We start from the raw sequence: 26,667 nt of genomic DNA, 5'->3' as shown, positions 1-26,667 counted from the left end.
TGGGATCCTCCGTGTGCAAAGTAGAATTCAGTGTAGCCCGTGTCAGTCTCCAGAAGGTTTAAAGGGAGCACTAAAGAGGATGGACTCGTTTTGCATTCTCAGGTCAGAAAAAACCCCAGCCCCTTCCGTGGCCCTTAGTCTGAAATGCGATCCAGCCCAGCGTATTGGAAATCGGATGTGGTTGTGAGTGATTAAGGAAGGCACTGGTTAGATGTGTTACAATGTGTTCACATTGCACGTGGTCTAGGTAGGTAGTTAGGGACTGGCTTTTTCTGCAGAATGGGGGTGCAGAGGTCGGGGTGGGGGGCAGGCGGAGGAGATTCCCCCAAACCTCTTCCAGCTCTTGGAGGCTCTAGTTCATTTCTAGCAAGGACAACAGAGTATAAGCAGTACAGAAACGGCATGGACACTTGCTGCCCCAGAGGCCAGATTCATTGCCAGCTTCCCCCTTTTCTCGGGAAATGGAGTCGAGGTTGCCTGGTGGGTGCAGGGCAAGGGTGAGATCTGCAGAGTTGGTTTTGCTTGCAAGTCATGAGACGGGCAGGAGGGGTCCTGCAGAGGCAGACGAACCAGGTTCTGGTTATCCAGGCAAGTTTCAAACCAGCCAGACTTGTTCCTGCCCTGGAGGAGGGGAGAGCTGGCAGTCCCCGCGAGGCACCCTGCAGCTGGGAGATGGTACTTCCACACCCTGCGTCTCTGGAGAATTTCCCCCTTAGCTGTGGAAAATTCTCGTGCCTTCCATTTCCTCTCCTTCCTACAAAAACGACGGAGGTAGACCAGGTGGTCCTCGCCGTGGTATTGTGTGATTCCCCTTGATCTCGGTGTGAACAGCTTTGGTGGTTTCATTTTTTTCCCCATAAACTAGACAAATGCACAAGGATCTTTGATTAGAGATTTTCTGCTCCATGTTCAGAGTAGTTCCAAACTCTGTGGAACTTTTAGCCAGAGGATCTCTCTTTACCCTTAACATCTCCTTTAAGCTTTTCAAATTTAAGAGTGACTGTAAGCATTCCACCATACCTTTTTTTTCCCAGGTAATGTCAGTTATTCTTGAATGCTCTGTTGGTTAACACTGAATTTATGAATTGTTTTTTTTTTTTAAATGGGAATCAGAAAAGTCAAGATTGTCTTTATTTAACGATGTATATGGTGTTTACCACGTGCCAGCCACTGTTGTAAGTGCATTACAGCTGCCAACTCATTGAATCTCCTAATGACCCTATAAAGGAAAGCTCCGTCATGACCCTCGTTCTGCTGGTGTGGGACCCACGTGACATGGAAAAAAAGCCAGCCTGAGGAGGCTGTGGCTCCTGTGCTGGGGTCCCTCATTGATTGTTCGGAAGCGTGGAACAGTGACTTTGTTTTAACCCCTCCACTTTGCCCAGCAGAGAAGTCAGGAGAGCCAGATGACGGGGGCAGGGTATGATGAGGAACACTCTGAGTTGCTTCCAAAGTGAAGGCAGAGCAGAGCTGTGGTCACAGGGAAACAGCAGGTCAGCCTGGCACCGAGCAGCCCAAAGGGCAGACGAGAGGGAAGGAGAAGGAGTAGGGGTAGCAGAGTCGTCTCAAGTGAGACCCCGGGAGAGAGAAGAAGCAATTCCCCGCCCATCCCCCATACCTGGGCTGGGCATGTTCTGGGGGCCGCAGGGAGGCATCACAGTCGTCTTCGTGGCATTGTCCTCGGTGGGGGTGCCTGTGAGCTGTGATCTAACCTTACCTGCCCCAGACACAGTCATCAGGAAGTGTCTGGGCTTCCTTAGCTTGTGGAATCCGAGGTTAAGTGCCAAGCTGGCGCCCTAGGTTAGGTTGCCGTTCCCCAACCTGCGGTGGCTTTTGGTTGTTCACCTGTGGTTAATATTGAGATGAGCTGGAGATCTTTAAACCTTTCCTGGTGTCATGAACCCCTTCTCAGGGTATTTTAAATGCATGGTATAAATATGTAGGCTGACAGGGGAAAGAGTTGTATTGGGATACAAGGATCAGAATTTTAACATGTGTGATTTCACAGCATAGGTACTTCTTTACTGACACGTTAAAAAGCCAAGTGAGGCTGTGGGTCTAGGAACTGCTGTCATCTGGAAGCAGAGATGAGCACACAGGGTACTTCTGCACCGACGGTGAAAGCACCTAGGGCTGCTGCTGGTGACAGAGTCTCAGGGGCTGAGAGAACTACTGGGATTTGTTGCCTGCATTCGAAATGGGAGGAAAGTAATTTCAGAACCAGTTTAGTGAAAGCAAAGCTGTCCCTTTCTTCCATCCAGTGGTCAGCTTCCACCTCCTGTCCCCTGCAGGGACACCTGTGGGCTTTGGGGACACCATGCTCCCTGGTTTCCTCTCACCTCACCTGCCACCGCCTCTAGTGTCCCGGCTGGTTCCTCCTGGTCTCCCTGCCCTCCTGACCCTGGAGTACCCAGAGGCCTCTGCACTGTCCCCTTGTCTCTCTGAGGAAGTGCCTTAGTGTCCACATCAGTAAGATGGGGATAATAGCGGAGCTTTACCTCCAAGTTGTCAGGACGATTGAGTCAATAGCTGTAAAGGACTTATTGTTAGCACAGTGTTGGCACGTGGTAAGTACAATATGTTGTCTACAGAGAGATCTCTAGAGTAGCTTTGCGTGTGATCTCATCCAGGCTTGTGGCTTTGATCCTATCTGTATGTTGGTGATTCCCAACTTGTGTCTATCCCTACGTTGGTCCTCTCTTGGAATCCAGATGTTTGCATCCAGCTGCCCACTCAGCCTGACCTTCGGCATCTCAAACTTACAAAGACCGAGACTGAGCCCTCGGTTTCCCTTCACAAACCTGCTTCTTCCCTGGTCTTCCCCATCCCAGTAACCTGCCTCCAGGTGTTTGGGCCTTGCATCAACCCTGATGCCTCTTCTCTCATAACCGCCTTCCCCTTCCCTCCAGATCCTTGCAGCTCTACCCGTAAGATAGACCCAGGGTCGGACCACCCCTCACCACCACTGCAGTAGACCCCTGCCTGGTGCCTCTGCTTCATCATCACCGACCCACCTTCTCTGGGCTGTTATCTAAGCAGCAGAGAGGATGCTCTGACTTTAGTTCCTCTGAATCCAAGTCATGGCACTCCCGTTCAAAGCCCTTTAGTAGTTTTCCATTTAAAACCAAAATCCTTCAGCCCTATGGGATCTGATCCCTCCCCGTCCTCGCTGGCTCTTCTTACAGTGTCTTCCCCTCTATCTGTCTGCTCCAGCACCCCGGCTCCTGGCCAAGCAGGCTCCTCCCATCCGGCCTTTGTACCTACTGTTCCCTCTGCCTGGAATGCCTCTCCTCCAGGAAGCAATCACCCACAGACCTTCCCTTCTTCTGTCCCCTTAGCTGGCTTTATCTTTTTTTTTTAATAAATTTATTTATTTAATTTATTTATTTTTGGCTGTGTTGGGTCTTCGTTGCTGTGCGTGGGCTTTCTCTAGTTGCGGTGAGCGGGGGCTACTCTTCGTTGCAGAGCACGGGCTTCTCGTTGCAGTGGCTTCTCTTGTTGCAGAGCATGGGCTCTAGGCACGTGGGCTTCAGTAGTTGCGGCACGCGGGCTCAGTAGTTGTGACTCATGGGCTCTAGAGCACAGGCTCAGTAGTTGTGGTGCATGGGCTTAGTTGCTCCACGGCATGTGGGATCTTCCCAGACTGGGGCTCAAACCCATGTCCCCTGCATTGGCAGGTGGATTCTCAACCACTGCGCCACCAGGGAAGCCCCTGGCTTTATCTTAATTTGTAGAACTTGTACAGACCTGACATAGATTCACTTGCCTAATCATGTGTCTTCTGACTCCCAGCACTAGAAAGTAAGCTCTGTGAGAGCAGGGATTTGGTCTCTGTTCAGTGCTGTGTTTTCAGTGCCCAGAATGGTGTCTGGCATGTGGCATACACTCAGTAAATGTTTGGTGAATGGACAAATGACAGATGCCAGCCCCTTGGAGATTCTAAAAGTATTCAAGCACCAGAAGCCTCTTGCAGAAACAAGACCTCACGCTCGTAAAGCCATTAGGGGATCCCAGCTAGTGCGTAAAAAATAAAAAGGGGCTTCCCTGGTGGCGCACTGGTTGAGAGTCCGCCTGCCGATGCAGGGGACGCGGGTTCGTGCCCCGGTCTGGGAAGATCCCACATGCCGCAGAGCGGCTGGGTCCGTGAGCCATGGCCGCTGAGCCTGCGCGTCCGGAGCCTGTGCTCCACAACGGGAGAGGCCACTACAGTGGGAGGCCCGCGTACCGCAAAAAAAAAAAAAAAAGTTGAAGATGTGTGATAGGCCTTAAGCTTCCTCCCTAGCAAAGCGGAGGGAGGGCCCAGAACCCCTTCCCGCTATGTTCCAGCCATGCTTCCTCCATCAGTTCTGAGTTACAGGCTGTTGTAATGTTTACCAATAAAGGAGCAGCTGATTAGCTCCGCCCCAGGCCCTCTGCTGGTGGTTTACTGAAGAGAAGCTGGGAAGCCCGGAGGAGGCTGACGGGTTTCTTGTCAATGCTCTCTCCAAATGCTGCAGCTTGTTCCCTCTTTCTCCCCACCCCTTTCCCCCAAAGACTAGAGTCTGGGAAAATAAAGGCTTTTTACTTTCCCCTCCTTCCCCCGCGATTTCCCAATCCCTTTGCAGTTGGGGGAAGGGTGTCTCTGGGCAGGCACGTCATCAGTGCTCCCCCCGCATCCCCACCTGGACTCATCACCTCTGGACTGAGGCCCATCTCCAAAGACCCCTTTGTCCTCAGGTAGAAAGAGGGATCCAGCAAAACGACTTCACTAAAAGAGTCTCCGGCTGGGTGTGCAGGCCCCCTGGGGATCCCGGCTGGACCAGGTCATGATGGCTGTCACTGCCCCTCTGTACCGTCTTATCCTCCTTTACCCCCCTCATTCCTGCTGTCGCCTCACTGGGACACTCCAGCCCAAGTGGATGGCTGGGGGTGCCCAGGCTCCTGAAACTCCACCCCCATCACTCCACCCCCCAGTTCAGACACACAGAATTCAAAACTCCCTTGGCCAGCCCTGCCCAATGCCACGGGGTAGCAGGCGTTCCCCACCACTGGCCACTTCTGGAAGGGTCTGTGTCCCTGGGGAAGTTGCAAGCTTCTTAGCAGCTGTGCAACAGCATTGATAGAAAAACCACAAGACACTCAGACTGCCCGCCCCTGGTACAGCCCTTCACTTCTTCACTTGGCTAGAGGTTGGAACACGAGATTGGAAGAGGAGAGTGGTGGCTTACAGTCTGGGGAAGAGGCACAACCAGGACCTGTTAGCTGCCCTGTGGCTTCTGAATGAAACCCTCTCGCATTGAGTGCTGCATTTCAGAAAGTCCTACCAGAGTAAAACAAGATGAAGAAAAAGCACACACATCAGTTCGCAGTTTGATGAGTTGTCACAAAGTAAACACAGCACAGCACCTAGATCAAGACACAGAACATTCTCAGTGCCCCCCAGGGGCTCCCTTCCGAACACTGCACGGCAAGGTAACCACCTTCTATTGCCATCGATTAGTTTTGCCTCTTTTTGAACTTTATGTGACTGGAATCATACAGCACGTATTCCGTTCTGTGACTACAACACAAGTTGTGTATCCGTTCTACTGTTGATGGGTATTTGCATTGTTTCCAGCGTGGGACCATTTTGAGTAATGCTGCAGTGAAATTTCTTGTGCGTGTCTTTTGGGGAACACATGTGACATGCTTCAATTAGGGATATGGGAGTGAATTGTTTAGTTGTAGGATGCTTATATATTCTACATTAGTAAACGGTGCCCAGGAGTTTTCCAAAGTCATTTTGTCAATTTGCACTTCCACCAACAGTGTGTGGGAGTTCTGAATGCTCTGTTCTCATCTATACTTGCTATCGGCTACTTTTTCAATCTAGCCATTTGGATGGATGTGTGGGTGTAGAGCTTCTGAAACCATGACAGATGAACGCAGGTGTGATTACCTGTATGTTGTGACTCAGTGCTTATCTCAGTGCTCTGGGAGTCAGGAATTAGGGACTTTCCAGTTTTTCTGTTTTGTTTTTTATTTTATTTCTGGCTGCGTTGGGTCTTCGTTGCTGTGCGCGGGCTTTCTCTAGTTGCGGCTAGCAGGGACTACTCTTTGTTGTGGTGCGTGGGCTTCTTATTGAGTTGGCCTCTGTTGTTGAGGAGCACGGGCTCTAGGCATGCGGGCTCAGTAGTTATGACACATGGGCTCAGTAGTTGTGGCGCACGGGCTTAGTTGCTCCGCGGCATGTGGGATCTTCCCGGACCAGGGCTCGAACTCGTGTCCCCTGCACTGGCAGGTGGATTCTTAACCACTGCACCACCAGGGAAGCCCTGACTCTCCAGTTTTAACAGAGCACCCTTTTACCATTTTCATATGTCTAGATTCAAGGCTAAAGTCCTGGGGAGTTCTGAGCTGACAGCCTATTCATTGGGTGATATTTATGAAACCTGTGAAGTTATGGAAAGGATTATTTGGGGGAGGGGATGAAAAGAGACAATAATCCAGAAATAATGAGAAAAAATATGTACCTTTTATTATTTCTATTTCTGCTTGTGAATCTTAGATCATAAACCTGCAGCAGAAAAGAACTGCCAACAAAATTCTCTCCACCTCTTAGCTGCTTCTCCTTTACTTTGCTCAGTACTTATATGCAGAAATATTTAGCATCGCGTGAATTGATTTGACCAAGGCCATTGGCTGCATCATAACTAAGAACTGAATGTGCCCAAATCTGATACAGCTACTATGGGTGTTTAAATTCTTCTTTTAAACTCAGAATACATCTGCCTCCAGTACAGTTTCCCATATTTAATAAATACATGTCCTCAACGTCGGTAACTTCAAACGCAGAATTTAATGTGACTTCATATTATTCCTTTCCATTTTTTTTCTCTTGGAACGTCGCATACAGAGTGACTATTCTTCTCTGATTTATGGCTACTTCTGCTCTTCTGAAGATCTTGGAGAATGTATTCATGAGGTCATTTGGAAGCAAGTTCAAGTCATTGGAGGCAAAACTCGCTTTGCATTTTGTCTCCTTGCATAGTGTCTGTGTTGTGTGCAGTGTTAGCCAGAAGAACAAACATTTTCCTCTTTTGCCATATCTGGAAACCTGCCTGTACCTCAGGCCATTCGTTCAGATGCTGTGGCATCTGAGGGCAGGCCACGCCTAGAACCAGCCACACCTGTCAAAAAGGTTGGTTTGCCTTCTGCAGCAGACACAGGAAGCTCAGAATAATCATTTGCTACAGAATATTAGGTGTATCTTTCAGTATCTTAGGTCCCTTCTAAAAAATGTTTGCTGTTATCAAAGTTTATGGCTTTGTCTTACACATGATCTATTGCTAAGAATTGTTAATGCACATTTCCACTAATTCTAATTTGTCAGTGCTTGCCTGTTCACATTCTCTCTCAAAGAATATCTGATGGCAAACAGGATAGAGAAGCTCTTTGCTTGGGTTGAAAACAGTTGAAACTCCATTTGTCTGAAACACCCCAAGGGACACCATAGACACAGCCCCTCTTGCCCTCAATGGAAGCAGGACAGGTGGGGTGCTTTGGAGGGACATAGCTCTGTTCATAATTAGCAGTAACGGTTTTGCAGTAAGACATTTACCTATCACGCTCATCGAGGATGTTCTTTTTTTTTTTTTTTTTTTTTGGCTGTGTCGGGTCTTAGTTGTGGCACGCAGATTTTTCGATGACGCATGTGGGATCTTTTGTTGCGGTGCGTGGGCTTCTCTCTAGTTGTGGCGCGTGGGCTCTGTAGTTGAGGCGGTGAGCTCAGTAGTTGTGGTGCGCGGGCTTAATTGCCCTGCGGCATGTGGGATCTTAGTTCCCTGACCACGGATCGAACCTGCATACCCTGCGTTGGAAGGAGGATTCTTTACCACTGGGCCACCAGGGAAGTCCCGAGGATATTCTGCTATGACTAGCTTGATCAATTTGCCCCCAGTTCCTTAAGGTGTTTCCTGATTTCAAGGCGCCACGAGTGTCTGGAACAGTGTGTCAAGGAATTCTATGAGGATTGACCAACTCCTTGCTCACACTGTTACCAATGTAGCAACAATTAAGTTCAATTTACAGAAACTATTTCTTGAGTGGGTGCTATTTGCTAAAATACCTATAACTCTTCAGGGGAGCCTGAAGAGTTACCCAACCTAAGGGAGAAAAAATTGTAAACAAGTATTGAAAAATGGAATGAGGACATAATAGGGGACTATGCCAGATGTCCCGGGGAGCTCGGAGACAATGCAGGTAATTCCAGGTAGGAGGTGGTTTTAGGAAAGATGAGACTCAGCCTTAAAGAATGAGGTGAGCAAGTGTAAGTACAAGTTCCCCAAACAGCTGTTTTGCCCATCTTGATTGGAGATATTGGGGAAGGTTTTTAAAAAGAACATGTAAGATTCCTTTTTTTAAAAAAATTTTTATTGGAGTATAGTTGATTTTAAATGTTATGTTAGTTTCTGCTGTACAGCAAAGTGAATCAATTATACATATATCCACTCTTTTTAAAATTCTTTTCCCATATAGGTCATTACATAGTGTTGAGAAGAGTTCCCTGTGCTATACAGTAGGTCCTTATTAGTTATCTATTTTACATATAGTAGTGTGTATAACGATTTCTTTTTTGATTAGCAAAGTAGAACATGTACATTGTGGAGAAAGCACAGTGCAAAAAATAAAAATAAGTATTACCATGAACCACCGCCTGAGACAGAGCCACTTCTGATTGCTTGTTGGCTCTTTTATTTCTTCGCCTGGGTGCATATCCTGCCAGTGTTTTCTGTGCGTCCAAGTGGTAGATCGTGCATGATTTTCGCTGACTTACGAGGGCGTTTTGGATCATCCTGGAAATGCACAGTGTGTCCTAGAAGTTGATTCCATCTTTGTCGGGGGGCTGGCGTCCCTGCCCACACTGCACTTGGGCACACAATTTTGACAGTGGCATCCTTTGGAGTTGGATCCATCTTGGCCTTTACAGACCCTGGCTGGCTGCTACATTGGTAGTTGACTCTGCCGCAAAACATCTGCTCGGTTAGATGCAGTGGTGATTTAGTTCAGCTCGGAGACAACAGCGGTGTGACCCAAAGGAGAGCTGCCTTTCCGTGAAACCCCGCACTGGCCGCAGCCCGGGCTCCAGGGTCAGCGGGCGAGACCCAGCCGGCCTGGCCCCTGCTCCTGCGTTCAGCTCCAAGCGTTCCCAGGACAACAGGTTCTTTGTTCCTTTCTTAGTTTTACAGGAACGAGTGAAGGCCCCTGCCAGCTCTGGCCCATATCTGCCCTTTTCATCTCTCACTGGAGAGATGACGGCAGGAAGTTCATAAGCAAAAAAAGTCACCAAATCCTTCTCCTCTCGTGAAAATGGCAGGGCCTCCTCCCCGAAGGGGAAATGTTCCCTTTTCTGTGCTGTTCTCTCCAACTGGTCCTCAGTAGATGAAGCCTTTTCACAAAAATCCTCCTACCACGTGCTTTTAGAAATCTCTTTGAGGAAGTTGAGGCCTCCTCCCCCAGAAAGCAGCAGCCCTTGAGGAATAAAGCCCGTGACCCAAAATCTGTTCATCTTTTTCCTTGCAGAGTTTAAGGGTACAAAAAGGCCTTGAGGAATGAAAATATCCATTTTCATGGTATAGGGAAACTGCACAGGTCAGGACTGGGCCCAGTTCTATCAATTTCTAGCGTTTTGACCTCAAAGAAGGCAATAAACTAAATAAATAAAGCCTGTGCTCTGCAACGGGAGAGGTCACAACAGTGAGAGGCCCGCGTACCGCAAAAAAAAAAAAAAAAAAAAAAATTTGGAACTGGTCCTTTTGCCAGAAATTTTTATTAGATGGATCTGTTTGGGATGAGCTGTTGTTTTCTCTGTCTCTACAGAGGAGTCTTTTTCTGCTAACATTTTTCTAGAACCTATTGATGTCCTGATTCATCTCCCACCAAGACTGGCATCTTAGCCACTTCTTGGTATTTGGGGTGTGTTTGGATTCCTTCTGATACATCGGCAAGGATCTACTGCTCCAAGAGCAAGGCCAGGGTGGACTCAGGGCTCCGACTTCTGTCTGGTCCTTAATTCTGAAGACAACTCTGCACTGGCCTCTTGTAGCTGGAAGGCTGAGCCCTCTGGAGGGCCGTGTCCAAGTGCATCTTCCTTGCCATTGCAGCTGGTTCATCATGTGAAGAGGTTCTGTTAGGCTGGGGGGCCGCTGAAGGCTCAACACGGGCAGAACGAGGAAAGGAGTCTCCCCGAGAGGGAGGATATGCCTGGAAATTTCGACACAGAAACATCAGGAGAAGTAGCTTTCCATCCTTACTGTTTTCCATCTGGAGGTTGAGGATGGCGAGCACCAGAGTCCAGGTTGGGACTCGACCCTGATGATGGACGGAGGGCACCCCAGCTAGAGGCACCTGCTGGGAGCCATCCTCAGGAAGTCTCACTTTTTTTTTTTTTTTTTGGCCGCACCACGTGGCTTGCGGGATCTTAGTTCCCCGACCAGGGACGGAACCCGGGCCCCCTGCTGTAGCAGCGCAGAGTCCTAACCACTGGGCCGCCACAGAATTCCCTGTAGAATAGTATTTGAATAGTCTAGAGTGAAAAGACATTGCCTTGTTTCTTTTTCTGAATTTCTAAAAATTAGGAGAGAATAAGAGACATCCTGGAAACTACTGAACAGAATCTACTCGTAGTTCTCAAGATGCTCCAGGCTCTTCTACTCAGCTCTTTTCGGATTTTGTTTGTTTTAGTAACAGATTCCTTTTTTCAACAAGAATCCGTCTCTAGAGATGGGGCAACTGAGACTGGAGGACAGGCAGTAATGGGCCCAAGCCTCACAGTTAGAAAGAGTCAACTGAGGCTTTGATCCAGGTCTGACTACAAATGCTCTTCCCCCAAAACCACTGAGGATCATGAGGCTTAGCGGACCCTAGGATCGGGGTCCACGTGCCTTCCAAAACATTGCATCTTGATATTGCCTCGTTCACGTGTGTGGGAAGTGGGGGGGTTTGATTCTGAGTAAATGAGAATCCACTGATAAATGAATGGTACATCCCCAGGAGGTGTGTGCGTGAGGTTCCCACTTTGGGTTTTTCCTTTCCTTCACCAAAGGTAGCTTTCCTGCCAGGAGGATCTCCCGATGCCTCCTGTGCTCAACCAGCTGGGGCACATCCGGCCAGTTTGGTTGGAATTCTAAGTCTCATCCCCAGCGGTGGGGAAGGCATTCTGTATCGGGGGGCCTTGATTGGAGAGCTTAGCACCAATGCCCTTTGTCTGGCAGGCGTGGAAGTGCAATTCTAGACCAAAACTCAGCAATGACTTTTACACTCAAAGTCTACCCCTTGTTGCTCAATGGAAGGCTGGAGGGGGTGTCCATGAGGGGAACACATGAGCAGTGAGGACAGAGCTGCTAAAAGTTTGGATTTGTTGCCCTGGAAGGATTTGGGCTGCTTCTTTTCTCGCCCCAGACCCTGAGATGGCCAGAGGCCAGGGGGCTCTTGCTGGCTCTGGTGATTTTTGCCACTGTAGGGGAGGAAAACTTTCCTTTCTACCCTCTAGCTTCTATATTGATCTAGTAATTAAATTGACATAAGACCTTAACAGGAGAAAAACAAATTTTGTACGTAACAGGGCCCTCAAGGCGTGAAGCCCAAAGACGGTCAGCAGACAAGGCTTCTGTGCCATCCTGAGCTAAGAAAGGGCTCAGGATCTCCTTCAAAGAGGAGAAGACAGTTCACAGGAAGGTGAGAGGAGCAGGTGTTGGTAAACAGGTGTCTGCGATGCAGAGAAGTCTTTCTGTTATGGAAGGTCACCTTTGCCAGTAGCTCTCTTCCTGGCCAGACCTCTATCCGAGTTCTTTCAAGCAGTTAAGGGGAAGGTGGCTCTCTCTGAGTCAGCTGGGCTGAGTCTTCAACTTGAAACAATCCACTTGCCAAAGTGGCGTATTTTGGGGTGGCGTATCTGCTTCCCCTCCCCACCCATTTCCTGGTAAACACAGAGACAAGAACCCTTTGTCTCCTGAGACAGGAACCAGTGGCCAGATTCTATTGTCGGGGCCTGGCTAGGGACAGGCCTGAGTCAGAGGATGTGCAGTGGGGACCCAGGCAGAAGCTATGGAGACCCAGGGTCCCCCACTTCTCTTTGCCCACTGAGCTTCTCCCCTTTCTCCGTCACAAGGAATCAACCTCCTACCCCATCCCTGTCATGCCCAGAGCAGGCATTTATTCCACGCCTCCCCAGGATTGGGCCTGAGTATGGCCAAGGGATGAAGTAAGGCTAGAAAGAGATACGTGTGATACAGAGTAAAATGGGGTGAGCGCCCCGGAGGCATATAAACAGTGGGTGAAGGAATTCAGCGCAGCTGCAGGGGCCCGGGGCGGGGTGGGGGGGCGCTGGGGACAGGATTTGAGCCTGGTTTTGACAGGCGGGTCGGAGTCAGTTATGGACACTCAAGAACAGCTTGAACGTGAGCAAGGAGGGGGCTGAGCAGGGGCAAATAGATGCTTGTCTGAGGATGACCTTCCCCCTTGAAACTAAGAGAAGGGTTTGTGAAGATGAATACGGGAAAAATATTCTCTTCTCATTTGAACTGTCTCGGCCCAAGCTTCATTGATTGTGCCATGAGTTTTCACTTATTCATGTACCATCTTTACTCTTCATTTACCTCATGTTTTTCTTTAAATTGACTCACTTGTTACATTTATTTTAAAATAAATGTAATAAGTCAGTCATGAAAAGACAAGTGCCACATGATTCTACTTAGAGCTGAGGCTCAGTAGTTGTGGTGCACGAGCTCAGCTGCTCCGTGGCACGCGGGATCCTCCCGGACCAGGGCTTGAACCCGTGTCCCCTGCATTGGCAGGCGGATTCTTAACCACTGCGCCACCAGGGAGGTCCCTATATGAGGTATTTAGAGTCGTGAAATTCATAGGGACAGAAAGTAGAGGGTGGTTTCCAGGGACTAGGGGGAAGGGAGGAATGTGAGTTACTGTTTAACAGGTATAGAGCTTCAGATTTGCAAGAGGAAAACAGTTCTGAACATGAATGGCTTTATTGGACGATTCTCAAATCAGGAAGCATCCCATCTAGCCAAGAGAAAGGAACTCCCTAGAGCTGCAGAAAAGGAAAGGTTTTTTAAGGTAGAGAGGAAATGGAAACATGAAATTATTAGCAAGGAATTCGTTGTTTTTGGCAAGGTCACCCTCCTAAGGGAAAGGAAGGGGTCTCTCAGGCTGAATATCTTATTAGTGCTTGCAAGGAAATTTCAAGCTGGCTGGTCAAAGGTCACATTCCTGGGGAAGGTTGAAACCATACTTAGGTTAGGTAGTAAGTTTTGATGAGCTCAGCACAAGTGACTCCATTTGGGACCTGTTGTTTCTTTTTGAACAGTACTGATGGTTGTACAACAATACGAATGTATTTAATACCACTTAAAAATGGTTAGGATAGTAAGTTTTATGTCATGTGTCTTTTTCCACAATAAAAAATGGGGAAAAAAGTAAATATCCCCACCATAATTGGGAATTACACTAAATACATGTAACTATTATATTAAATACTGGACATTAAAATAAAAATTGTGCTTCCATGAACTACCTTAGTGTATCCAGCACTCTTTGGGAATTACTGTCAACTTTTAATAAACCACTGAAAAGTTATAAAATATCAAAATTAATCTATTCTATCCTACCAGGTAGGATTTTGTTTTGTTTTTGAGTTCTTCGCTTTGTAGCAGGACTGCAGCTCTCTATGTCAGGCAAATAGGCAATGAGATGAATCTTAAGCCATAATTAAGTCCTAGGAAAAGCAACTTGGAACCTTGGGCTCTTCTCTTGTTTGTTTTTGTTTTGTTTTAATGACGACGTTAGCATCTTATTGATAATAGTCAGCCCCATCTGTTTCTCTTGATTCATCCTCTGACTGTTTATTAGGCCTTTACAGTGTAAGTAAGGAAAAACGATTAGTTTTCTTAAAGGTCTGGAAGGTCCACTGGTGACCTTCAGGGAACCAGCCCTTGGGCTGCAGGAAGAGCTCTGTCTTCCCTGAGAGTTATCTTTGCTGGAAATCCAGGTAGGGCCTGGGAGGTAAGACCCAGGTAGAGCCTGTCTCTCACCCCTTCAGATCCCACGAGGCGGCCCTTGTAAATTACTCAGTCCCACATCCAACGCCGGGATTGGCCTGAAAAGAGCAGGCACGGCGGGCAGGGTACTGCTTCCACGAAGAGAACTGCCTTTTGTAAAGCCTGATAGAGGAGATCAAGGGTGGTGCGTGGGGCAAGGAATCGAGGAGTAGGGAAGAAGGAGACAAAGGCCGAAAGCCAAGGTGTACTTTAGGGGGTTTTGATAATCCTTCCTCCAAATAATCCTGCAGACTTAGTCATCCACATGTCTCCACATGACTCAACTTGCAGGGCCCACTAGTTCTGTTAGTAGAGGCAAAGCAGAAAACCTAGTTAAAATATAAGGACGGCTTTTCCATGAAGGAGATTGCAAAGGTAGCGAATTCCAAGGTAGATGGGATAGGGTTTGTGCAAAGGTGCATTGCTCTCCTCCGTGCAAACACACAGAGCGAGCCAGGGAGCCATGGAATCTGGTTTGGGAGCCCACCTTATATATCTATCATATAATTACATAGATATAATTCCTCAGAGCACTTGCCATTCATTCTACGAGAGGTTTCCTCAAGTTGTTGATTGACTAAACCTGTCTCTTTTTTATTGAACTGGGATAGAACACTCTGCTCTAGATAGGAAAAGTCTTAGCACATTTAAAATATTTAATTGAAATAGGTTTTGTCCTTAAAAAATAATCAAGTACGTCTTATCATAGGTGTTGATATAAATTATCCATTTAAAAAATGTAATTGTTCAGCTTCATGATGTGTTTCTAATGCACATAGGAAAGGTTTGGAGGGCTTTCTGTTTTTTTCTGTATACTTATTTTGTCCCCGTGTCCTGACTGAGGACAGAGCCCTCCAGAGCACTGCACTCGTGCTGAGACCCATTCGCCAGATGGACGTGTGCCACCCTTGCTGAGAGTCACAATTGGGCATTTTGCCTTGTATCTAGTTCCCTTAAAGTTCATTTCTGCTATTCGACAGCTGAGCTAGGATTCTTGTATACAGAAGGTTGTCGAGGGTATCGACTGCACTGAAACAACTTCACGTCAAAGTTTCCCGTATTTTATGTATTGCTTTCTTAATTGCCTGTCTTTATTTGAAAAAAAAAGACTTAGCTGTTAAGTAATGTGTTGTTTGGGCTGGAGCCGGGGAGAGGGAGTGGTGTGTTGGGAGGGACAGGGGAGCCTTTCTGAATATACTTTGGTTTAGACCCTGGACCTTAGAAGCTGCCTCAGTGAACTGTGCCATCCTCTGGGGTTCTGGATTAGGAGGACAAGAAAGCATCCCTTGGGAACACTGCTGCAAGTTTGTGGTTTCTCTGAGCTGAATCTGATTCTGTGATCAGGTCTTTCCGCCCGTCCTGCATTAAGATGTGCGGGCTGCCATCACTTTTTCTTGCACCTGCCTAGGCTACCAACGCCTGGTGCCGGGAATGACGGGAATACAGCCAAGTGGAAAGGCCACTCACATCCCACACTCTGAAGAGTCTTAAATTGAGTGTGACCAGAATGTTAGAGAGCGTGGCTCCCGCCAGAGCCGGTGTAGTTGCCACCCATCTGCCGTCGAGCCCTGAGGCCCGGGTTGGTTGGAATGGGAGCACATACTGTCTGAGTTTTCCAGTGCTTTTTTCTCTGCCCCTGGAGGCACCTTAGGTGTGGGGGGCATTCTGTGCTTTGCCCAGTATTTTCACATGTAGGTGCGGGTCTCACTGAATCCATAATTGAACTTCATCTCCCCATGAAAGTGGGCCTAGACACTTGGAAATAGTAGTAATAGTTGAATAAATAAAGGAATCCTATGCTCATAAAAGCCCAGTGAGATGCTATATATTTTCCCATCCCGTTTCCCCCAACCTATTATTTTAAGAAATTTCAAATTGCAGAAAAGTAGCAAGAAGAGTACTATTCACCCATACTCACCAGTTGTTGAAATGTTACCACATTTTCCTTACCTCTGTATTTTTCCCTTTTTTTGAGGGGGTGGAAGGGCATGAAGGGCTGATCATTTGGTACTTAATTTCTAACATTTTCACACTTTGCCTCTCTCATGCATCTTTTAAGAACAAGAACATTTTCCTACATAACCATAATAAAGCTAGCACAGTCAGGAGATTAAATATCAATAAAATGTTATCTAATATCTACCCTTTTCAGTTATTCCCAGTTGTTCTTTATAGCTGCTTTTTTTTTTTTTTTTTTTTTTTTTGCGGTACGCAGGCCTCTCACTGCTGTGGCCTCTCCCGTTGCGGAGCACAGACTCCAGACGCGCAGGCTCAGCAGCCATGGCTCACGGGCCCAGCCGCTCCACGGCACGTGGGATCCTCCCGGACCGGGGCACGAACCCGCGTCCCCTGCATCGGCAGGCGGACTCTCAACCACTGCGCCACCAGGGAAACCCTATAGCTGCTTTTTATTCTGAGGCCGTATGCGATCAATTCTGTGCACTCAACATGGTTATCACATCTGTTTAGTCTCCTTTTATCTACAATAACCCACAGTTTCTTTTCTTTAAATAATCTTTCACCACACTGACATTTTGAAGAGTTCAGGCCAGTGGTTTTGCAGAAGTCCCTGAATTTGGATTTGTCTGTTTCCTCCCATGTGGATTCAGGTTAAATACATTTGGGGGCAGGAGGACTTGGAGGTGTTATAACCTTCTCAGAGCATCAGAGGTCAGAGGTACCATGTCAGGTGCTGGAGATGTTGACCCTGAGTGCTTGGTCAGGGAGATGTCTCCCAGGTTCCTCCACTGTCAGGGCATCTTCTCCTCTTCAGGATAAGGAATCCATGGGATAATATTTTAAGGCTCTGAACGTTCTGTTTCCTAAGTCTTTCATTAGCATCCATTCATGAGATGTTATTTGCCACTTTCAGACAAAGCTTAAAAAGGGAGCTGGCCAGGTCTCAGGCACCAGTCTTCCCACTGTGACCATCTCCTGAGTCTCCTACTCGGTGGTTTTTCTTTTATAAGCCACTCATCCTTTGCCCACCCTCACATCTGCATGCAGACATCTGTCTTAGAAATCATGGTTCTATTCATCTCATCAGGTTCTTTCTTGGGTTGGAGTCTCTAGAAACAGAGCCAGAGACAGGGCTTATAGGATGGGATGGGGAGGAAGCCAGGCAAAGATGTGGGGTCAGCAGGGGTGTCGCCTCTGCCTGACCCCGCAGGGAGCTCTGAAGTGGGACTAGCACCCCAGACGCGTCCCACTCATAGCAGCAGGGGCATGGATGCCTGGTTGGTAAAGGCGGTCTAGGCGGGCAGGGCGCCAACAGCATCCACTACAGTTTTAGTATCTCCCTCATTAGTTCTTTCCCAAGGCTTGTCCCCATAAGCAGGACAAGCGTGAGCTTAGTCATTTGCAAAGACAAGGTCTAATTTATGGTTGCTCCTTTATGAGACCCCATGAATCTTATTCACCGCCTTCCTGTCTGGGCCGTGGTTTTTATATTTTTTTCTTTTGCGGTACGCGGACCTCTCACTGTCGTGGCCTCTCCCGTTGCGGAGTACAGGCTCCGGACGCGTAGGCTCAGCGGCCATGGCTCACGGGCCCAGCCGCTCTGCGGCATGTGGGATCTTCCCGGACCGGGGCACGAACCCGTGTCCCGCATCGGCAGGCGGATTCCCAACCACTGCGCCACCAGGGAAGCCCTGGGCCGTGGTTTTTAAAGGTGAGGTCTGTTGTCAGAACGAAGTCTTTATAGCTTCTTTTTTGGGGGGGGGGGGTGTGGATCTCTCTCACTCTTATATTTCTTTTCTTTTTTTTTTTTTTACCATCTTTATTGGAGTGTAATTGCTTTACAGTGTTGTGTTAGTTTCTGCTGTGTAGCTTCTTAACAACTGGATGAGCAGGATGGGCCCTTCTAAGGAAGGAAGAAGTGTCAACTCTCAGCACGTGAGTGTCAGGATTGCCGTGTTACAGGTGGTAGAATTTGGTCTTGGTAAAATATCGCCAACTTGAGATGACAGGCCTGAAATATATCTTTATTAGAGTTCCCAGAACTCTTTCAATGGCTTGTTACCTGTCTCCCCTCCCCTCCAAAAAAAAAAAACCTAATTGGGTCTGAGTTCAAGTGCATATTTTGCTCTTAGGTCTCAAGCACGTGCTCCTCAGGTTCTGGGACTGGCAGCATCAGCGTTACCCCAGAACCTGCTACAAATGCAGAATCCTAGGCCTACTCCGGACCTGCACAATCAGAATATCTGGGGCTGAAACCAGGAAGTGTGGCTTCACACTCCCCGGGAGATTTCTCACCCAGGCTCAAGTGCTGATGCAAAGCAATGGTTGTAAACTTGGCTGTACCCTGGGGAACCTAAACCATTCTGATGTCTGCGTTCTGCCCCAAAGTGTCTGATTTATTGGATCTGGGGGTGCAGTCTAGCCATCACAAAACTTTAAACTCCCCAGGCGATTTTCATGGGCAGCCAGGGGTGAAAATCACTGCCATAAAGTTGCCTGCCTTACCTCATGGGAAAGGAATTTTAACACCAGCTTCATTTTGAAGAGCTTGTTCCTAGAGCTGCAAAGATTCACTTCAAAATACCTGGAGGCCCTGGAATGGCATTTCCAGAATGAGGAACTGCCCTCTCTGGGCACAGATGGTCCCATCTGGAAAACTGCAGCAGCGGTAAAGAAAAACACTCACATATCTGAGAGCAGAGGAAATGTAAATCTTGAATGGGAACACGAGATTCTTTAGATCTGGAGCGAGGCAAGAGGTGATGGAGAGGGTGTGGGGAGGGGGGGGTCTCTGGCAGCCCTCGTGCTGTCATCGTGGGGGGCTGTTTCTGAGCCTGCATGCCCCAAAATGTTCACTTAGGTGGGCTTCCTCTTAGGGGTGGAGTGGTCCACGTGGGGGTGACACACTTCCTTTCCCTCCCTCCCCTTCATTCAGACCCACCACCTGTCTTCCTCACTGGTAAAGCCTTCCTCCAGGCCATACATTTGTGTCTCTTTGGGTGCAGACATTTGAAGATGGTGTGTACCCCACCTGAACTCGGCTGTGCAGACATGGATGGTCAGGCCTGGTGGTCCCACTGGCTGTTCCAGGGCCATGTTGATGACCAGCTCATGGAGAGCTCTGAGCGTGGTAGAGGGGAAGACACCCCAGAGCTTAAGCAGCCTTGGGCAGGGGTCTCCACCCTCTCTTGACAGAGGCCTGCCCTTGGGCAGGCTCCTCAAGGAAGGAAAGAGCCTCCTCTGGTCCTCTTTTAGAAAACTGGGATCCTGGCCCCTCCTTTCAGGGCTACCGTGAGGAAGGGATGAGAAAATATTGATAAAGGTTGGGCCAACAGTAGGCACCACTTGATACAAGCCTTCCCGTGTGCATGATCTCAGCTGTTACTTGCAAAGTTGGAGGAACACCAGACCTCTGGAATTTCTACCTCTGCCATTTCATGGTTGTTTATTACTCTGGACAGCTCGGGAGCTTCTTGGGGCTCAGTTTCCTCATTTGTAGAATGGGTATTAAATACTCAATAGCAGGGGTAGGGTTGGGTGCCAAGGGAAATGATGGACAGCAATATGGTATCTTTTTTTATAAATTTATTTAGTTTTGGCTGCATTGGGTCTTTGTTGCTGCATGCGGCCTTTCTCTAGTTGTGGCGAGCGGGGGCTACTCTTGGCCACGGTGCACGGGCTTCTCACTGCGGTGGCTTCTCTTGTTGCGGAGCACGGGCTCTAGGCGCGCGGGCTTCAGTAGTTGTGGCTCGCGGGCTCTAGAGCGCAGGCTCAGTAGTTGTGGCGCACGGGCTTAAGCTGCTCCGTGGCATGTGGGATCTTCCCGGACCAGGGCTCGAACCCGTGTCCCCTGCATTGGCAGGCGGATTCTTAACCACTGCACCACCAGGGAAGTCCAATTTTTTTTCTTTTTTTTTTTGAGATTTCATCACATGCCATGCAGTTCTGTGGTTTTCAGTATTTCATGAAGTTGCACAGCCATGAGCTCACTTCATTCCAGAGCAGTTTCGTTACCTCGAAAGAACCTCCACTCCCATGAGCGGTCATGAGATACCCCACGCCACTCCCCATCCCCCAGCAGCCACTAATCTTTCTGTCCCTATGTTTTTCCCTAATCCAGATATTTCATATAAGTAGAATCAGTACACTATTGTGTCGGGCTTCTTTCACTGAGCGTGGGGTCTTCAAGGTTTATTCATTTCGTAGCATGGACCAGTGCCTCATTCATAAAAAGGATGAATGACTCTAATGGCTGAATCAAATTCCATTGTATGGATAGACCACGTTTTATTTATCCATTCTCTAGTTGATGGAGATTCGGGATGTTTCCACTGTATGTATGGCAATTATGAATAATGTTCATACGGTTTTATGAATAGCACAACACACCATTCACCTGTGGTTTTCTATTGGAAATAATATAGTAAAAGGAAAACGAAAGTGCCTGGCAAGAAATGAAATGCAGTTCTTTGGGTTCAAAATGAGTGTGCGTGAGTGTGAGTGTTTGTCTTTGCTTTTAGCGCTTGCCTGGTCATGCTCTTGATTTCACGGTTACCATACGGAATTGAGCGTGTTTGGCTCAAAGTTAGAAATGTTCTATGGCAGAAGACAGAGTAAACAGCATTTAGGATGTTTAGAACCTTGTGAAAACTGGGTTAGAAGTAGAAGGTTGGGTGTGTTGAGTGTTGTTGAGTACTGTCTGTAACGTTAGAGATAAAGAGTGAACTAGAACTTTGTGTCTGCCCCCGGAAAGCTTTCAGTCTGGAGGGGAAGGCAAAGGAGATGGTGATGACAGGACAGCCCCATCAAGGAGACCGAGAGATGCTGTCCTTGTGTGGGGGATTGTGCCGCAGCCGTTTGACCCCTGCCAATTCTCTCTCCTAGCATGGTGAGACACAAGGACGATGGCTACTCCGAGGAAAAGGATGTGAAGACCTGTCCCCGGGACTCTGGCTACGACAGCCTGTCCAACAGGCTCAGCATCTTGGACCGGCTCCTGCACACCCACCCCATATGGCTGCAGCTGGGTCTGAGCGAAGACGAGGCGGCAGGAGTCCTACGGGCACAGCCTCCGGGGGTAAGACTCAGAAGCGGGAAAGCAGGTGGAGGTGGGCAGGGCTGCCGCTTCCTTAAAGAGAAAGACGTGGACTTCCAGAGAGCTCTTCCCAGCCTGCAGGGAGCACGGTTCCCAGTGTGTACCTCGTTACACTGCAGAGAAGTTCTGGAGGCAGCTCCCAGGAACAGAGCCCTTCGTGATTTGCCTTTCTGCCTTCCTCTGCCCGGTGACCATGTGTACCCAGGTCTGCAGGGTAACCGGGCGCCGGGGTCCTGAGGACGGGCCGTTGGCTGGAGGCCCTGGGCCTGCCTTCTGGAGATATGACGTTGGGGATGAGTCTGGTTGTGGGGTCCTCAGTTGCCCCTGTGGTTTTCCTTTCAGCATGAGCCTGGGCACCCTGCCAGGGCCCAACCATCCAACATGGGACCCAGTCTTCAAAAGTTCCATGTCCATAGCCTTGTCTGCTCTGGCTGTCAATGTGATCTTCCTTTCCTTGGATTGTCTCAGGGACAAATCAAAGTCCAGTTGGGTTTTTTCAGCTCCCCCCTACCCAAGACCAGTCTCATCTTACTCAAGCCCACTCCGTGACGCTAGAGAAGTTTCTCAGAAAATGTTATTCAGTGATGGGTAGGTATTTCCTGTGCTGTCTGTCATGGTAGCCGCTTGCCTCATGTAGCTATTTAAATTACATTAATAAAATAGAATAAAAAATTCGGTTCCTCTGTGGCATTAGCCACATTTTAAGGGCTCCCTAGTCCCAGGGGTTGGTGGCTACCATATCGGATGGATAGCTCAAAGTAGTGAACATTTCCACCATCATAGAAAGTTCTACTGGACAGCGCTTGTGTACAATGTCTACTTCCAAAACAAGGATAAATACAGTAAATCACAGATAAAATAATACTGGAAACAACACATAACAAGAGATAGAAACTAAGAAATAGATGGAGAGGCAAGGAGAAAATTCCTTCCGTAGCTGGCTGAAGAATGTTGTAACAGTTGGGCACAAAAATAAACTTTTAAGTTTCCTATCAGCCAGAGCTTGTCAGTGATCACTTTTTGACTTGTAAGTGAGTCTTTGTTTCTCATCTGACAGAAGCAGACAGGACCAAGTCCTCTGTTGGGACACACTCAGGGTGACAAGCGCAGTATTGGATCATCTCTGCAGAGAATTCCTTGGCCAGCGTGCCGGGTTGTTGCCCTTGGTTTTGGTCTATATGATCAGGACCCCCTTCTGTGAGGCCCCCACTTTTTTCAGGCTGAGTTGTCTGCTCCTGTATTTCTGCAAAAAATTCTAAAGAGGGAGGTTGCCATGTTGCTAGGCAACAATTCCCCTCCCTGCCTGTCCCAGTTCCTGGAGTCAGGCACGTCCATTCCTGCTGAGACCTGATGGGGAACGAGTCAGGCAGAAGGTTCTCCACCTACCTGAGCCCTGGGCAGGACCTGCCTGACGGGGTGGGGCAGGCCGAGGGTGGGGTGAGGACGCGAGAGGCCACGGTTCACCAGGAGAAGTGAGGCTGCTGAAGAGAAAGAAGGGCAGGTGTGTGAAGGAGAGAGATTTGCAAGAGCAGCTCTGGTGGCATCTGGTCCTTGGGCTGCCACCATCCCTGACTCATCTACAGCCTAAGACAGTGGCTGGCAAACTGTTTCTATAAAGAGTCGGAGTATCACTATTTGGGGCTTTGTAGCGCATACAGTCTCTGTCACAGCCACTCAACTCTGCCATCGTAGGGCAGCCATAGCCATAGACAGTACGTAAACCAAGAAGCAAGGCTGTATGTCAGTAACACTGTGTTCGTGAAAGCAAGCAGCAGGATGGATTTGGTCTGTAGGCCAAGCTTTACCAACTGTTGACCTAAGGTTTCAGACGTTCAGGAGATACAGCTTAGAGGTTGTGCCCTCCCTGACCCCAAGGCTCAAGGAGATCCCACTTCCCTAAGGGAGCGATACTTCTTTCCACCCACCAGCAGCTACCTCCCACCAGTACTTTGGGGCTTTTACTCAACCCGATAGCACTGAGGAAACACCTGCTTAAGCTTCAGGGTGACCCAGAGCCATTGACTCCCAGAGCTGGCAAATTCTTTGGCTGCCTCCCTATGGGTGCTGGGAAAAAAGAGGGAACTTAAGATCTTCCTGTCTCCTTACCAGATACCCAATTCCCGTTACCCCGCCTCCCCCAAAAATCATCTTAGGAGCTATTGACGGACATCGAGAAAGAAATGAAGATTAGGTGGAAAAAATAAAAGGCTTTAGAAAAGCAGGAGAGAGTAGGTATCCAAATGCAGAGGAAAGAGATGTAGGTAAAGAAACAGGACAGGATGGGATCCTTGGAGAAGGCTCATGTACCCCAGGAAGGAACAAGGACGCAGCGGATCACCACACTGCAAGCTCCAAGGAGTGCCATTTGATTTGTTGTCTAAATAGGTGGCGCCCCCTGGAGTTGCGCAGTGCATGGCCTGCACAGAGCAGTACACGGCATACTCGCCTCTGCAGTGACAGAGGCTAGGATGGTCTCCTGAGATCAGCACCGGGGGTTGGGTGGGTTTAAACATACATCTAGGGCTTCCCTGGTGGCGCAGTGGTTGGGAGTCCGCCTGCCGATGCAGGGGACGCGGGTTCGTGCCCCGGTCTGGGAAGATCCCACATGCCGCGGAGCGGCTGGGCCCGTGAGCCATGGCCGCTGAGCCTGCGCGTCCGGAGCCTGTGCTCCGCAACGGGAGAGGCCACAACAGTGAGAGGCCCGTGTAACGCAAAAAAAAACAAAAAAAAAACATACATCTAAAGACATTATTTGGAACTGGAGGGAGCTGTCACAAAGTGAAGCGAGTCAGGAGTAAAGTTAGGACCGCCACCTCAGTGTTGGCTGTGGCGAACCTCAGAGCCCAGCTACCTGTCTCCCGGGGGAAGTTGCCCTTTTCAGCTCCAGCAGATGTGGCCATGCCTGGTCTTGCCTTATCATCCCATTCTCCAAGAGAAGCTAGACATTCGGATTTTAATGTGAAAAACAAAACACCTTGTGCTTTTTCACTGTTGGCAGCAAATTCAGATTTCTATCTTAAATACACCCATAAGCCAAATTAGCCAAAGAACCTCTAATTCACCACCTATGGCTTAGCCGTGTTACCTGTGTCTAGAAATTTAGGGTTCGTCAACCAGGATGCCTTTATCAGACACGGGCTAGAGAATATGTACCGTGAGCTGTAAAGCAGTCACCAGGCTGAAAATGCTGTTGCAGACTTAGCCTCACGGAGAAGGTTCTGGCAAAGGGAAAGTGGGATTCTCCTGAGGCCAGTTACCCAAGAAGGGCACCTGTGGCCTGTCTGCTCATCACCCCTTTCCATGGCAGTAGTGTTCTGCCTTAAGCCGTGTAGCTCGGCTACAAGAGGGGCTCCACTCATGGGTGCTGGGTATGCAGGTTATCACATGCCCAGGTCCCAGCCTTTGAGATGTTTCCTAAGCTTGAACTTTTTTTTCCCTCCCCTAGATCTTCCTGGTTCGTAAATCCACCAAAATGCAGAAGAAAGTCCTCTCCCTTCGCCTGCCCTGTGAATTTGGAGCCCCACTCAAGGAATTTGCCATCAAGGAAAGCACATACAGTAAGTGGTCATCGGGTGGTTGGGTCCCGGTGACACGGGGGCCTGGGGTCTTTGAGCCAGTAGAATAGGAGAGAGCCTGCACTTTGAGACGAACAGACGTGGGTCTGTGTCCCAGCGCTATCGCTTGTCCCAGGATGACTGGGCAGGTAACCTGCCCTAGGAGCCTCGGTTTTCTTATCTGTATAGCGACATCTGTACGGTGTTAACAGTTCAGTTAAACAACCTGTGTGCAAGGTTCGCATTCTGCTGCCTGGCATACAGCAGGGGCCTAACAGAGGCTGGTTTCCTCGCCCTCTTCCCAGTTATGCAGGGCGCGGTCCCCAGGTTTGCTGATGACTGAGCTGCAGGGTGGGCTGCACCGCTGAGCCTTTTTATGGGCTCTCACGCCAAAGAGTGTGTCTGCACAGCTCTGTGAATAGTCCTTGAGGGGCTATGTTCCCTCTAGGCCATCGCTGTTCAGTGTGCCATGAAAGGCAGCTGATCGTAGGCAGAATCTAGCCCTTTGGAAAAAATGGACCGGCTGAAGTTTTGGAGGGATCGTGGTCAGGAGTGTCGGTTTCTTTCTGCCGAACCATGGTCATTGGAAATCTGAAATCTTGGAGGGCCAAGTTTTCAATGGGAAAGGGAGCAAACAGTCCTGATGTCCTGACAGGCTCCCAGCCGCCATCAGAAGATGGACCTACGCCCCCAAGGGGGAGGCTTCACCGAGCCACAGGTGAGCAAGCTGAGGTGTGAAGGCGAGTTTGGATGCTGGTCAACTGTCCAATAAGATGACGGAGACCAGGTTCTCGTTATAACCTGAGCGAGCCTCAGTCCCTGCCTTGGAAGGAGCCGAAGGTCCTGAGACCAATTTCAGGGCAGATCCTGGCTTCCACTCAGCCCAGAGTTCATAGTCTTGCTGAGCCCAAGAGTCGTTAACTGGGTCTGGAGGAGGTGTTTCTGGAGCAGCCTCTGTGATGTATGACTGGCCTCAGGTCCCATGATGTTTTCCCTCCAGGCCTCTCCCAAGGCCCCTGGCTTCAGGGAAAAGCTTCCACGTGCAAAATCATCTGAGCCGTCACTGAACCTGGCTAATGATCCCTGGTTTATTTACGTTAGGAGGGAATCAGAAGGTAGATTTCAAACCCACCATCTGAAAGGCAATGAATTAAATATTAAATGAAGAAAGGTGGTTCTGAGTTGGCTTTTGAAGCTCAGCTAGCCAAGAAGTGATACATCTAAGTGTTTTTTTTTTTTTTTTAATTATATATTTACTTTTGGCTGCATTGCATCTTCGTTGCTGCGCGCGGGCTTTCTCTAGTTGCGGCGAGCAGGGCCTACTCTTCGTTGCGGTGCGCGGGCTTCTTATTGCGGTGGCTTCTCTTGTTGCAGAGCATGGGCGCTAGGCGCGCGGGCTTCAGTTAGTTGTGGCACACGGGCTCAGTAGTTGTTGCTCACGGGCTCTAGGGTGCAGGTTCAGTAGTTGTGGCGCACGGGCTTAGTGGCTCCATGGCATGTGGGATCTTCCCGGACCCATGTTCCCTGCATTGGCAGGAGGATTCTTAACCACTGCACCACCAAGGAAGTCCCCTAAGTGGTTTTTAAATACCTTCTAACAGCCAAAGTTAACCATGATAAGTTAGCCTGCAAATCCCTCCTTCCCCTCCTGCAATAAGTACAGTTAGTGTTTGTACTTTAAACTTTACTTGTTGTTCACCTGAGGTCCCTCCCTGGCTGAACAATTTCCTCCCTATTTTGTAAAGACTTTTATCACTTCCCTAGTCCTCTCCAGGTGACTTAAAGTGGCTGAAAGAGCTAGTCTGAGCAAAGAATTAACCTGCCTATAACTGATTACCACAAGGCCTCAGTCACACCAGGATGGCCCCTTCCCGGCCAGGGTCTACCTTCTCTGCAAATTGAGGTGCACTGAGAGAGGAAGGGCTGGCTTTAAAAACATAGATATTTTATCATAACATCTGGACAGTGTGTTTCATAATAAGTACCACCT

The 26,667-nt window shown here is 48.8% G+C and overlaps 1 protein-coding gene across 2 annotated transcripts in view; it reads left to right on the top strand.

The window, feature by feature from the left end:
• The window catches only part of RIN2 (Ras and Rab interactor 2), a 208,424-nt gene that overhangs the window by 147,695 nt on the left and 34,062 nt on the right, over positions 1 to 26,667 (top strand). For both annotated transcript variants that reach the window (XM_060031299.1, XM_060031300.1), the window contains 2 exons: positions 20,913 to 21,105; positions 24,569 to 24,680. In XM_060031299.1, the coding sequence (XP_059887282.1) occupies positions 20,913 to 21,105; positions 24,569 to 24,680 (305 nt within the window). The remainder of the gene's footprint in view (positions 1 to 20,912; positions 21,106 to 24,568; positions 24,681 to 26,667) is intronic.

Source organism: Delphinus delphis, chromosome 15, assembly GCF_949987515.2.
Source record: "Delphinus delphis chromosome 15, mDelDel1.2, whole genome shotgun sequence".
Classification (NCBI taxonomy): domain Eukaryota; kingdom Metazoa; phylum Chordata; class Mammalia; order Artiodactyla; family Delphinidae; genus Delphinus; species Delphinus delphis.
The sequence above is the reverse complement of the archived record's forward strand: the minus strand, read 5'-3'. Positions and strand labels throughout refer to the sequence as shown.